This window comes from Amaranthus tricolor, chromosome 13 (assembly GCF_026212465.1).
Source record: "Amaranthus tricolor cultivar Red isolate AtriRed21 chromosome 13, ASM2621246v1, whole genome shotgun sequence".
NCBI lineage: Eukaryota > Viridiplantae > Streptophyta > Magnoliopsida > Caryophyllales > Amaranthaceae > Amaranthus > Amaranthus tricolor.
In genome coordinates this window covers 10,431,570-10,447,523 of record NC_080059.1, presented here as the reverse complement: position 1 = coordinate 10,447,523, position 15,954 = coordinate 10,431,570, and the positions used below count along the sequence as shown (strand labels likewise).

The window sequence follows — 15,954 nt, the reverse complement described above, 5'->3', positions numbered from 1 at the left end:
AATGCAAAAAAACGAAAATATTGGAAAAGTAGAGATTATAGGAGGAGAATGGCCCAAAAAACTAATTGGCTAAATATCAGTATTCAAGTTATTATTGTGAAAGACCGTTTCAATAAATGACCACCTCAAAATAAAAACTCCACATTTTTATTTTCTCTTCAATTTGTAATTAGTCGTTTAGACTATAAATTTAATACGTTTCTTGTATACATTGTTTTTCACAATAATTTATGTTTAGTATTTAGTATTTAAGACAAAAAAAATTATTTTAAATTTAAATCAATTTTAATACTTTTATTATTTTAAAATTTTGTTGTTTTGAAATCTTTAATTTATTTATTTATTACTAAAATTTAATAGACAATAATTAAGGGAATTTTGTGTACGCAATTACGCCTGCCGTTTTGTTAGCTGTCTTTTTTGGGCTTTTCTTTCCGCTTTTGCCTCTCGTTTCTTTCTTCTAAATTACAACGTTGTCCTCTTTATTTTCTTCCACATTCATTTTTACCATTTTTAACAATTTCATGTCTTTCTCTTGGCTAAAAGATGCTCACCTTAAAAAATATAATTTTATTTCAGCTTGAGTATTATTTTTTCCGGCAGCAATTTTGATTTATTTTTTATCACTCTGTCTTCTTTTAGTCTATCTTACGTAATCCATGGCGAAACTTAAACACAATTTTAGGGGGCGAAGTTACGAAAAAAATTGAATTCTACTAAAATCATGTAGCTAATCAATATAATAAAATCTTAACTTAGATTTTGAATCAATGTAAAACTTGACTTTCATTTAGCATTTTAAAATCATTTATATAATTTCGTTGATACTATATGTTGTTGTTATTTGTCTCTCAATATATATTAATAAAATATCAACAAATATCCGTCGCACATGTTTTTACAAAATTTTGTCTTCACTATTTTCATAATTGATTGTTTATTAGATGGGGTTCTAGTGATTCAAGTATTCACTTATTTAAACTAATTATTAAATAAAGATAAGAAAATTCAATTAAAACTATAAAACAAACCTTTATTCTTCGATTTTGTATGGTAAGCTTATTTTTGATTTTGACGATTTCTCCCAATCATTGTCTTTTTTTTTTTTCATTTTTCTTTCAGTTTCTAATTGATCATTTCATTCCTAATTTGATACTCTATTATTAATTATAAGATTTTTTTTTGTTTCAATTATTGTCTTCCTTTAATTATGTTGCTTTTATTTGTTGGGCTGAAATTATAAAAAAATATAAAATGACTATTATATATAAAAAAAATTTGCCGAAAATCTCGGAGAGGCAAAGCCCCTACCCGCCTTAACTAAGTTCCGCCATTGCTTGTAACAAACAAAAGTAGTTATCTTTAGGGATGAAAGTTCAGTTTTCGAGTTTTCGATATGATATTTTTCATATGAGCAAATTACGCTAAATTTCATTCGATTTTTATTTTTATGTCCAAATTTAAAGCACATTTAGTCGATCACTATATAAGCCAAAAAAGATTTATATATGAGTTCAGTCCAATCCAAACAAAAAAATATCTAAAATACAATTCGAATTAGAAAACCTAAAAAATACAACATAATTTGATGATCACCGTCGAAAGTGAGGCCGAAAAAGTTAAAGTAAGACTTCTTGAATGAAGGTTTAATTTTTGAAAAAATTAACTAGAATAATCTAATATTTTTATGATTTTTTTATAATAATTCAACTTATCGATTAATCATGAATAATCTCAACTTTAGGGGTAGTTATCTAGAGTATGTTTGGATAACTCGATGATCTGATATAGTAGGTAATTCACAAAAAAAGTAAATTGAAAATTAATATAAAACTAAAGAAAAATTTTAAAAATTTACATAAAAAATTATGAATAATAAAAAAATCAGAATTTTTTCAAACATTTAAACATTTTATTTTAATTATATGTCTTTAAAAAAATAAAACTAGCTAGAGTAAGAAATCCAGATCCGGTTATCGGGTTCACTCTTGAAAATAACCCCAAAAATAAAATTATTCATAATTAATCAATAAGTAAGATTATTATAAAAAAAATCAAGAAATTAATATTGGATTATTGTTAGTAACTTTTCTTTAATTTTGTTGCAAGACACTTTAGCTTTTTTTGTCAATGACTACTAAAGTATTCACTTTTGCTGTGGACTACGATCAACATTTTAGTTGATAGTAAGCCCTTAATTTCTTAATTTTTATTTATTTCTTTTTCCTTTTATATTTAGAATTAAATTTTACATTCTCTACCTTCTACATAGAGAGTTATATAGAAACTAATATTATTAAAGAGAAACATTTATACCAGTCATTTAATTAAGGTAGGGTTATTATTATTATTATTTGTAAACCGTAGGATTAAATATTAATGAAGATTACATGCAAACTACTCAAAATCATTTCATCTTTTATTTAATAAAGATAGATTGTGTATTGTGTATTGTGTATTGTGTATTTGTAACGTATTCAATATGCTTTTAATTGTGAATTAAACTTGGAAAACATTCTTTATAACTTAGGCGGCCTTGTATTTTTATTTGAATTCACGAACAGCATGGTGCTGGTCGTCACAGATTTGTTCCAATTAAGATGAGAAATTTGGTTACCATCAATAGGGTTGAGCAAAACCATTTGATGCTTTGGTATGATATCTGATTCCAATTTAGGATATCCGATCAGATCTGAAAATTCAAATATCAAATATTAAAATTTTAATATTAGGATATCCCAATATCGAACATTTATTGAATTGACGGATTATTGAATGTCTGATATTATTTTGGATACCGGATATCCGCATATCTATAATCTATAATCTATAACTATTACTAAAACAAAACTCGACTGACATCATCACCTTTTAAAATTATTTATGTGTCACTTCCTCATTAAAAATTTTCCCTATAAAATTTAATGATAATGTCATTATTATTTGGAAAAATTGAATTATGATTTTCACATGTAAATTTAAATATCCGAATTCTCATAAATAGATCAATTTGATATGTAATTTTAAACATCCAGTAGAAAGTGTAAGAAATTATAATAGTCTCTTTTTTTCCAAGAGGTTGCAAGAGCCTATCTATACACGCATGATGTATGTTTAAAAAATAGGCAAACAAATTATAAGGATAAGTTTTAAAAGTAGGTGAAAATGATAGAGAATGTAAAAAAATTTAAAAGGTATCATCATAATCATAATATATATTAAAAAAATGTAGAATATTAAGTGTCTCCATTCTAAGACACTTGCCATGTGGATTTTTTTGATTGGATTTCAATGCTTGATATTGGCTTATTTGGTCAATAAAGTTGATCAACATGTCATTTATAGCCTTTAAAAAATTAATTAAATTGAATAACTTATCCTTTTTAAAAACAGAATAAACATAATTATTATGGCTTAAATTAAGCTATATAGATGAATTATTGATTCAAATTATTATATAGTGTAATTTTATCATTTTTATAAACTAAAAAATAACATAACGTAAATTCACCATCTTTATAAATTAAATAATTTAAATATATCTTTATAAAACTAATAAGCTAGAAAATTTTTGCTGCAAATAAGACTAAAAAATAACATAGGTTATGCTTTTATTAAAATTTAGCTAACATAAAAAGAGGAGTGGTGTATTTATTTTGAATAAAATTGGACTTTCAAGGGTTTATTTTTGATGTAAATTACTTTTAAATATTTGGTTAATTAAAGAATGGTTATTGTTAGTATGCAATTGTGTACTTTTCAAATTACATAATTAATTATTTTTAAATAGGAATTGTAGCCTTTAATTGTTGCTTTGTAGAATAGTAGTAATAATAAAATGATAAAGGTTTAAAAAGAAAAAAAATGAGAAGGTCTGAGAGATAACTTTTTTAGAATAATTACTTAGTTAAATGATATAATTAGTTTTTTAAGTTTTTTTTTTTTTTTTGTTTTATGAAGAATTCGATTATAACTACATAGTAATGTTAGGAAACGACAAAGAGACAATATCAATCCAAAAAGATTTTATACATAATCGATGAATCAATAAATCAATTATATTTAACTTACAAAATAATTTTATTCCGCATGTTTAAGATCATATGAAAATTATTTAAGACTATTACACAAATAACAATGTCCTTACACTATTATTACTTTATCTTTAGTATATTCTATATTCATTATTATTACATATCATTAAAAAAAATATTTTTATATATATCATCATACTAATAACTTCCTGTATTGCACGGGGTTTTATACTAATATTAAAATAAAATGTGCTCAATTGCTAGAGACAGAGGGAGTGATAGCCATATTCTTTTTGTTATTCATTAACTAGTATAGAACTTGTGTAATATAAGTTTTATTAGTATGAAATATTATATCATTGTGATTAAATTTTTCTGAGTATATGATTTTTTTTAAACTATAAATTATTGATTTTTAAAGTTATTTACTCAATACATTACCTTTTCATTTATTTAAACACATTAAATTTTAGGTAGGTATATAGAATCGTAATAATAGATTATATATATACTTTACCTAATTTAAACACAATTTATATAAAATCATAATATAAATTAGGTATTATTGTCTTGTAATCAACCATCATCCACTAAAATAATTTCATTTGTTAAAGTTCTGAAAAGATGACATTTATCAATTTTCAACACTTTTATTAATATGCATGATGTATGATGATATGAAATAATATGATATGATGCCTATATCATAAATGTAGCCCTAAGTATTATTGTGTTATAAAAATTACTCCAAAAGAAAAGTGATCATATATGTCAATTTTTATTAAAATAATTTTTTTGTTGATTATTTACTACTGATAATAATACGTAGATAATATATAGTCAAGAAAAATACTAGTATCAGTTGAAATTTAAAAAAAAGAATAATATTATCACCAATGTCCAATGGTAATTCCTTTAAAATGATAGTTCATTCTTAAATTTTTGAAAAATTCGAAGTCAACTGTGTAAATAATTGAGATATTTGGTAATTCCCAATGCCAATAAATAAGATTAATTAAAAGAATTAAGAATGTAAAAGGGCCATTTTGGAGAATTTGTTAAGTCTATTTGGAGTAGTATTTGGACAATTTCAAAACCTGAGAAAAAGAAACAAGTAGTAATACTATTTTAGTCGTAAATAAAGATAGAAAATTTGGCAAAAAGAAAAAATGAGGAATCTAAAAATGTAAGTGGGGGCGTCAATATACGATTTATGAGTCTCAAAATGCCAACCTCTGTGGACCGACCACACCGCCCATTCTATGCTTACTGCTTAGCTGATTATAAAATTTCATACTCTCTTGCTTTCATGGGCCACATCCAAACAACTTTCCTTTTTTATGCTTTTTCCTAACAAAAAAAAATAAAATTTCAGACTCTCTTTTGAGAGACCGTTTTTTCTAGTGCTCAATTCACTTTTATTTTTTTATGAAATATCTTAGTTTTTTAAAAAATATGTTTTTAGAAAAACCATACGTGTATCATTTTCAAGAGAAGAAAACTGCTGACAAAAAGTTTTCTGATTAACTGCCTATTCCTAAATAAAATAAAGAATCATTTAGTAATAAATTAGATTTTTTCATCTCTCTTTTTCAACCATCGAACATACGCACCTTCTACAACCTGAAAATATTGTCTAACAATGGAAGAAATGATGCTTGAATTCAATTGTGTGTTTTTTTAAATAAAGATTCATCAATAGTGGAAAACAGTGATGTTGAAGAAGACAACAATGTATACAATTTGAAGAAAGTAATAAAAATTATTGTGGTTCTTCTGATTTTTTTTTTTTTAAATTAAGGTTCATCAATGATGGAAGACGGTGATGTTGAAGAAGACAACTATGGCTAATTTTTGAAGAATTGTAATAAAAGCATTTATGGTTATATATTCATAAATATGGGGCTATAACTAAAATATAATTGGTATTATAACCGTGAACATTTGAAATAGGTTGATGTAGTTGGGAGTAAACATTGTGTAGTAACAATATATTTGGGTTTATAACATAATATATTTGGAGTTATAACATAATATATTTGAGATTATAACATAGTATATTTGGGGTTATAATAACTTATATTTAGGGTTATAGCATAATATATTTGGTGTTAAAACAACATATACTTGAGATTATAACATAATATATTTTTAGATTATAACAACATATATTTGGGATTATAACATAATATATTTTGTGTTATAATAATATATATTGTAGTTAATATAATTGGTATTATAATTGTGAACATTTGACATAGGTTGTTGTAGTTGAGAGTATAACATTGTGTAGTGTAGGTTATATCATTTTTAGTTGGTTTATAATATAATATAGTTGAGAGTATAACATTGTTTAGTTGGAGTTATAAAATATATTATTTAGTTGGAATTATAACATTACTTTATAAATCCAAATATTATAAACTACACACAATAGACACAAATACAATCTATTATAAACCCATATATACAATATTATAAATTCGAATACACACTATTATAATTCCAACATAATTCCAAATATGAATACATAATAATACGACAAATACCACTATTATAAACCTAAATACACAATATTATAAATCCAAATACATAGTATTATAATTCCAGTTACTATAAGCTCTTTGTTTGATAACTTATCAGCCACCTTTGATTGTTGAGGGTTGTCATTTTGATCCCTAAAAGGAATCTTTTTAATCTTCTTTGTGAATACAGAAGCCAAGACAACATCATCATTTATCTTTTCCAAATTTTAAACCTTAAAATCATGAACAAGTAAAATCGAAAAACAAACAAATTTAAAATATTAAAATATTAAACTACAAACTTTAATTAGGTTAAAAAACCAACTTACTTTCCTTCTCACTATTTCCACCATTGTTTTCTTCTTTAACATCACTATTTCCGCCATTGATGAAGCTTAATTTAAAAAAAAAATAATTGGATTGTAATTTCAACTAATATATAACACAATTAACAAAAAAAAATGAAAATGAAAACTTTGAAAACAAAAATGGTAAAGATGAATTATAAATACATACCTTTAATGGACTTGCAAATATTGAACAAGATAAACAAAGAATAAACGACAATGGAGTTTGAGAGAAAAAATGAAGATTGAAAACCACATATGGAGTTTGAGAGAAGACCATGAGTGGTTTATGTCAGGAAAGAGTGAAATGAAAACTAAAAATGAAAGTTGAAAAGTTAAGAAGAGCGCTTGTTTAGAAAATTCAGTTATCTCATTAGTGTAATTAGTCGTATTAATGTATTATTAGTTATATTAGTATTAGTATATTATACTCGTATAAGTTGGATTAGTTTATTATTAGTTGTATTAGTATATTATTATTGATCGTATCGTATTGGTGCATTATTAGTCGTATTAATGTACTATAAGTCGTCGTATAATATTACTCTTATTAGTGTATTAGTTGTATTAGTATTGTAATTAGTCGTATTAATATATTATTACTCATATTAGTATATTATTAGTCGTATTAATATATTATTAGTCGTCGTATAGTGTTACTCTTATTAGTGTATTATTAGTTGTATTAGTATTATAATTAGTCGCATTAGTTTATTATTAGTTATTGTATTAGTGTATTAATATTATATTATTAGTTGTATTAATATATTATTACTCGTAATTGTGCATTATTAGTATATTATTAGTTGCACTAGTGTAGTTTTGTATATCATTTGTCGTATTAGTATAGTATTATTATATTATTAGTCGTATTAGCATAATATTAGTCATATTAGTGTAGTTAGTCTTTTTATTGTAATGTTAGTATATTTTTAGTCGAATCGTATTGGTGCATTATTCAATCGTATTAATAGATCATTAGTCGTCATATAGTATTAGTATATTGTTAGTTGCATTTGTATATTATTATTTATTACTGTAATATTATAGTTGTATTAGTATATAATAATTAGTCGTATTAGTATATTATTAGTGGTATTAGAGCATTATTATACTTGTATTAGTGCATTATTAGTATATTATTAGTTATGATGTTTTAATAATGTTTAAAATTTTAGCCATTATTATTTCTAATATTATATTTGTATAAAAGTTCAAAACTTAATATTTTTAAAAAATATATTTTGAGGTAAGTTATTTAATAAAAATTGTAGTAGTATGATTGGTTGTATAGTGTATTAGTATTCGTATTAATGTATTATTAGTATATTTTGACTTGTATTAGTATATTATTACTCGTATTAGTATAATATTTGTACATTAATAGTTGTATGAGTATATTATTAGTCGTATCTAGTAAGATAAAATAAATTAATAATGTAAGATTATTAGTAATTCACGTGCGCTTCCCCTAACTAATCAACATAACAAAATTTTAATAAAATAACAAAATATGTTGTTGCTTTGCATTGAACTTGGGATCCTGTGGTGTACAAGATTAAAGAGGTAACCACTACACCACAGCAAAAGTTTTTCTAATTTATATCTAGATTTGGTAAACTAAAGAAATGAAAAAAAGAGTTTTTTTAAGGACTAAAATATCGATCGAATTTTAGTCGGAAAATGGTCGGAAAAATTACCGACTAAAATTTAGTCGGAAGATAGGTGGAAAATAATTAACGGTAAATTTTTTTTTTCTATTTCAAAAATTCGACCGAAAACTAATTAAGTAGCAATTTAGTAGGAAATTCCGACTAACGTCTGTCAGTTGGAAAAACAGTCAAAAATTTTTGACTGTTTAGGATTAGTCGGTGAGTTTAATCGATAAGTTATCTTTTTTGTAGTGTCAAATATCACCTAACTCTCTTTTTCTCATCCTACTCTATAATACAAAATTGGTAGGCTGAATTGAGGTGGCATCATTTTTTTTTGGGCAGCACCGATTAGCTAGTGCATCTTATCAAAATTAGATCCGATTGAAATTGACATGAAATTCAATCAAAAATTAATGGGCCGTAATTCGAAACTTTCGACCGTTATCAGATAATAACTTAATTGGAAAATTCCGGCTAAAATTTGAAACCAACTGTTTTGAACTGTTTTTTGTTCCATATTATTATTTTTAGTTACACGTCATAATTTCTATTTACACATCATAATTTTTAGTTCCACGTCATCCTTTTTAGTCAGAATCCACTATATTTCTACTGCCTCTATGGGTAATCATTGGCAGTCTGATGGGGCCAGGGAGTTACAACTAACATTTGAGCAACCACACGACCGTGCTTGATAAGTGGGGGATTGGGGGTAGTGTGATACCCCATAATAAGCTTTAAAAAATATTAATAGACTACCTCAATCCATAAGGTGCATTTTTATTTCACAGGCGTCCATTTACTAAGAACTCCAAACTTAAGCGTGCTTGATGGGGAGCGATTTTATGATGAGTGACTTCATAAGAAGTTTTCTTAGGTGCGTATAAGTGAGTTCAAAGTACGTTATAAAGACTTATATTAATTTGTAGAGTTGGTTTAAAGTTTCTACAAGTAGTCACCAATGATCTGGAAGAACTGGGGTGTTACATCCATAGTGAAGTATTTGGAAAAATGTGTTTTCGTCTCACATTAGCTACTTGTTTAACCTCATATTCATTGTTCCTAGGAAGGAGTTTGCCTATTCCACTTTTTAATTTGGTGGTTTTCTTTGCCATTTATATTTTGAGCTTGATTGAGTAAAACTTGAGTTTAAGACATTTTATATATATCTTAGATTTAATTTTATGATTATTTAATGATTTTAGAGTAAAATTAGGCAAAATATTAATATATGCTTAAGGAAGAAGTATTGAATAAAATTAAATAGGAAGTTTGAAGATTTTTTCAAACAAGAGAAGGAAAAACGAGTTTAGAAGAGCGCTTTTGGTTAGGTTGAAAGAGTTTGGTAAAGAAGAGAAGCAAAATGGCTAAAAAGTGTTCATAATGCAAAGTATTTTTGATGCAATTTTAACATATGTTCACTCTTTTAATTATAAATTTTTAAAAATACGAAATTTATCCCAAACATAGGTTTGGGCGACAAATGGTTGCTTAGAGCGACGAAACTTCTCCTTGGGCTATGCAAATGTCGTTGGCACTTACTGATATGCGCTTCTATCCGATTTTCTTTTTTTTTTGTTGTTGTTATTTTGTTAGTTTCTTTAATATATCTTTACTAGGGTTCGGGTGATATATATAGGTTTTATAACCTAATTTCATATTTTAAATATTCAAGTTTTAATTTTTTTAGAGTTTTAACTTGAACAACAAAAATTCAGCAAATCGTTTATTATAGTTTTCAGATTGTAATTAATAATTATAGAAAGTAAGTAATTAATTAGGGAAATCAATCTTATTGAACTCATAGGATTAATATAAATTAATTAGTAATAATTGGTGAGCCCGTGAGAGAATTTTAGTATTATATTAAATTATATTACTCATTTGAGCCACAAATGAGATAATACTTTGATATAAGACAAGAGTAATTTTTCATTCAACCTACTAACGATTGAGTTTATTAATCCTACCAACTTGATTTACATTTCATCATCATCATCATCATCCTACCCAGTGTATCCCGCTCATAGAAAACTATGGACATGGTCTGGGGAGGGAAAGACGACGGCAACTCATACCCATAAAGGAGAGCGTGACCTATGGAGTCCCTTGACTCGAGAAAGATAAAGAGAAGTATCTACACTGAAAAGATAAATTAAATGCATATAGATAAAATAAATAAGTAAAAACAATTAAAAAAATAAAAATGAAAACAATAATACTACTAATAATAATAATAATACAAACGAGAAAAGCAAGAGGACAAGAACACCAATAAGTAATCTAAGAGGAAATCAGTAGTCTAAAACATGGATATGGCGCCTCCAACTACCCCTATCCCTAGTCAGGTCTCAGAGAGGTTTAACTCATGCAAGTCAACTTTTATTTGTTCATCCCAAGTTCTCCTGGGTTTTCCTCGGCTCCTCTTACCCTCTACTATAATGCTTTCTACCCTTCTCACAAGGGTGTCGAAAGTCTTAATTAGCACATGTCCAAACCACCTCAATCTATTTTCGCGCATTTTTTGAGAAATAGGGACTACGCCTAGTCTGTCTCTAAAATCTTGGTTCCTAATTCGATCCATCAATGTGTGCCCGTACATCCACCTCAGCATACACATTTCTGTAACTTCCATATTATAAAAAGAATCTTTTTTACGGGCCAACATTCGGTCCCATATAGCAAAGCAGGTCTGATTGCCACCCTGTAAAATTTTCCTTTTAACTTACTTAGGAATTTCCTATCACATAGCATCGCGATGGCTGCTCGCCACTTGAGCCAACCCGCATGTATACGATAATTTACATCTCCGTCAATCTCTCAATCCCTTTGAATGGTCGTTCCCAAATACTTGTACTTGGTCGTACTTTTAACAACTGCTTCACCAATGGATATCTCTCGCTCACCTACCGGTGATGTCCTACTAAAGTCACAACGCAATACTCAGTTGTCGTACGGCTAATGCGCAACCCTTAACTTTCTAAAGCTTCCCTCCACTCTTCCAATTTATTACCAACCTCCTCTTTAATTTCTGCTACCAGCACGATGTTGTCAGCGAATATCATGCACCATGGTATCGTCTCCCAAATAGATTTAGAAATCTCTTCCATAATGACCGTAAAAATGAAAGGACTTAGAGCCGATCCCTGATGTAGTCCAACTTTAACCGAAAAAGGCTCTGTTATCCCCACCGGTGTTTGAATGTAAGTCGAAACTCTGTCATACATATCCCGTATAGCCTCAATGTACACTGAAAAAATACTTCTAGCATTGAGGTTATCCCAGATGACGCGTCGTAGTATGCTATCATACGCTTTCTCTAAGTCGATGAACATTATATGTAGATCCTTCTTTTGCTTCTATATTTTTCCATCAGTCTCCTCAAAACATGAATTGCCTTAATGGTTGACCTTCCTGGCATAAAATCGAATTGGTTCTCTCTAATCACCGTTTTCTGTCGAATTCTATTATCTTTCACTCTTTCCCACAATTTTATTGTGTGGCTTAGAAGTTTGATGCCTCTATAATTCTCGCATATTTGTGCATTGCCTTTGTTTTTAAACAGAGGTATTAGTGTGTTGTTCCTCCAATCTTCTAGCATCTTTTGTGTCCTCAAGATAATATTAAAGAGGTTAGTCAGCCAACGAATGCCCTCTTCTCCTAAACCCCTCCACACCTCGATCCGGATGTTATTTTGCCCGACCGCCTTTATTCTCCCCATCTTTTTGAGAGCTTCTCCTACTTCCTCTGTGCTAATATCACTCGTTGACCCATATTCCAGTGTCTTTAGACGTCATAAATTTGACTATCCTCTTCCTTTGGCTCCCTAGACTCATTGAGTAGTTGAGAGAAATACTGAAGCCATCTGGTTTTGATGTCCTCTTGTCTCAGGAGAACTCGTCATCCCTCATCCTTGATGTATTTCATTGCCTCTAAGTCTTGCTGCTGCCTGGACTTAGTCCTTGCCAACTTAAAAATATGCTTCTCCCCCTCTTTGGTATCAAGCTTCCAATATAAGTCCTTATAAGCACGGTTTTTTACTTCTGTTACCCCTTTCTTTGTCGCCCGCTTTGCTTCTTTGTAGCTCACTCTCTTTTCTATCTTATCCTCCTTCTCCTCCGTGCATGTCATAAGTTCTTTAAATTTCTTGTTTTTGTCCTTTATCTTCTTTACCACCTCATCGTTCCACCATCATGACTCTTTGAACACTTTTGGTTTCCCTGACGACACTCCCAATGTAACACCCCTGAATTTCTGACCCCTTAACGAAAACAGAAAAGGGAAGGTAATTAAAATAAACGCTAAAGATTAATTAAAAGGGGTGAGTGAGTGAAAATTTCGGCAGCATCTCGGTTAAAACTGAGGATGTGACAAGAATATATAAATGATTTACATAACTGAACTAATCTAAGGCCTTTAATGCCTTTCAAAAATACGTCACGACGGAATGAATCATCGTTGGCTTCTCAAATCATCAACTCTAACGAGGATCGTGGTTCCAGTGTTAACGCATCGATTTGACGGTAACTAAAGGAGTATTGTCACTACTATACATTCAAAAACTACGCAGCGGAACTATGGATCATACAAGGAGTCACATGGCTCCATACGAAAGAAATTATACAATCCCAAAAAAAAACTTTACCGGTAATATAGAAGCTACAGGCATTAGGAAATTTATACACAATTATTACGACCGTACTCCGCTCTTTCCCCCAATGCAAAGCAAAAGAAGCTCCTATACCTGTCATGTCAAGCTAATCCTTCTGCTGCTCAACATAATGTCCATAGTCAGATGTGTCATAGCAGGAACATCATAGAGAGTCATGAACAAACAACAACAAACACATACACGTCAGTAATTTAATGAGCTTATAACAATTAGAGTCATGGAACAAAACTATAGACAACGATATAGTATGGCAATGACGAGTCTACTCATCTGTCTAAACACCTCTATTTACTCATAATTTCTCTTTCAAACTACTAATCTCTCGAAGTATATTCAAGGGTAGTGGATCCTTTCTCTATTCATGGCATACTGACACAGCCAAGGGCGTTATCGGCCATCCGGCGCCCATGGAAAAGTATGAGCTCATACTGTAACACCCCTGACAAGTCTTGATACATTTTATCTCCCCCCGGATGAATAGAGTACTTTGAGCTATGAGCCTCTATCAAGATCTTATCCTTAAGCTCTGTGCAAGTAGAAGGTATACACCATCGACCCTTATATCGAATGCTACCATCCTCGAATATCATGAATCCTTCAGCTTTCCCTTCTTTAACCTGCTCTCTCGTTTTCTCCAATAAGGAGTCACTCACTTGATTTGTTACAATTTTCTTAAAAAATTGAAGGTCGGATGGATAAGGCTGCTAACCAGGACTCTAGCTCCCCATGTTGTACAATCTCGAGATTCAATCCTTTCATGTCTCTTTGCGACTCTCTCGGAACAGTTAAGGAAGCTATGGAATGATTGGTTTTTCTAAGTAACGAACCCTTATATACAATTTTCTTTAAGACATTATTTTTTATTGTGATAATATGCATTGTATCGAAACTATGAGATACTAGCGAATACACTTTATACAAAAAGCTATCGACTATGGAATCCTTGTGCTTAGAAAAGTTATAGAGAATGAGAGTGTTAGTAGAAGGCGGGGACCACCCCCTTATTTATTTAAGAATTCGATTATGCCTTACTTGGAGTTAGAATGACTCCTTTATAGGTGAAATTTCATATTTTGTTGAGTGGCTCAGTGGGTTTTGGCGTGCTACTATCCCAGGGCCCTCATTAATAGTCGAAAGTGGAAGTTATTCCCATTTGATAAAGTATTAGATTATGATTAGCTAGCGTGACTCAACTGGATTATGTCTGATTAATTTAGTAGTCCCCTAGGTGAGGTCCGACGGGACCACCGTAAGGGGGGTATGAGCATGCTTGGGTCACTGGGCGCCGGATGGCCGATACCACCCCTTGACTGAGGTGTTACCATGCGAGCCTTGCAAACCCCAATATGGTGGCCTCTTCACTGGTTTAGTACCCCAGTGTGTTAGTTTTTCCCGAAGGTAGGACCCGAGAGGGTTAACTGAAGGGGGCATGAGCTCATACTTTGCCATGGGCGCCGGATGACCGATAACGCCCTTGGCCGTGTCACTATGCCAGGAAGTGGAGAGAGATCTACTAATAGAAAGTTATTCAGTGATAGAAAGTTTATTCATTGATCGAAAGTTATTTAATGATAGAAGGTTCATTCATTGATAGAAAGCTTACACATTGATAGAATGTTTACTCATTGATAGAATGTTTACTCATTGATAGAATATTTACTCATTGATGGAATATCTACTCATTGGTAGAATAGTTATGCTAGTGAGAAGTGTGCCTAAGTTAAGTTACCTCAGGGGTGTTACACCCAAGGTCTCTTTTGCCACTTTTCAAATGGTTTTTGCCATATTCACCCACATTTCATTCGCATCCTCAGATTGAATTGGGAAGCCTAACGAACTTATCTTGCTTGATCTTTCCCCTGAACTCGATCTTCTTCTCTACGATTTTCTTCCTCATCCTAAAAACCAGTGCCATGAGGCCTGATCTCCCTTGCGCACTAAGAAATAGTCAACTTGGGTTGCATGCCTGATGCTCTTATATGTTATCAAATGCTCATCTTTCTTCCTAAAGAACAAGTTTGCTATAACCAACTTTTTGGCTAGCGCAAACTCCAGCAAATTCTCCCCACTCTTATTCCTTGCCCCCAAACCAAACCCTTTATGTACCGAGTTGTAGTTGTCTGCATCTCTGCCTATATGTCCGTTAAAGTCGCCTCCTAAGAAAACTTTCTCGTCTTCCGGGATGGTTTTTATAAGGTCTCTTAGGTTATCCCAAAACTCGCGCTTCACCTACTCGTCGAGCCCAACTTGGGGCCCATAAGCACTGACAATGGATATGATCTCTTCTCCCACTACTATCCTAACTAACATAATCCTGATTCATATTTGATTAAAGAAATTAGTAGTTGACAATCGATCAATGACCACCTACATTAGAATTAAAAAGGCCATGAATTTGTTGGCTAATACTTACCATTGCAGAAAAAGGCATTCAAATGGTTCGTGTTCCCACACAAATGGTAAGGACAGACTCTCAACATTTTCTTGAATCAATTTCATGCATCTCCTAAATTCCCTTATCTCTCTTGGGTCATGGGTGAATGTGGCAATGACTTCCCTACATTCTTGGATTCTATAACTTCATACAATTTTTTAGCTTTAAAGATTAATGTGCTATTAAAGAGGTATATCTTGGCAAAGTCGAGATTTCCCGTCAAATGCTTTATATATGGGCCGAATATTCCTCATCCAACCCATCAAATAAAATTCCATTTTGGGCAG

The 15,954-nt window shown here is 30.2% G+C and overlaps 1 protein-coding gene across 1 annotated transcript; it reads right to left on the bottom strand.

Annotated features, from left to right (window-relative positions):
* Positions 1-15,126: 15,126 nt before the first annotated feature.
* On the bottom strand, positions 15,127-15,732 carry LOC130798805 (uncharacterized). The gene is made up of 3 exons (XM_057661899.1): positions 15,647-15,732; positions 15,467-15,547; positions 15,127-15,361 (listed from the first exon to the last, which is right to left on the bottom strand). Exons 1-3 carry the CDS (start codon positions 15,730-15,732, stop codon positions 15,127-15,129), a joined length of 402 nt encoding a protein of 133 aa, XP_057517882.1.
* Between the last annotated feature and the right edge of the window lie 222 nt (positions 15,733-15,954).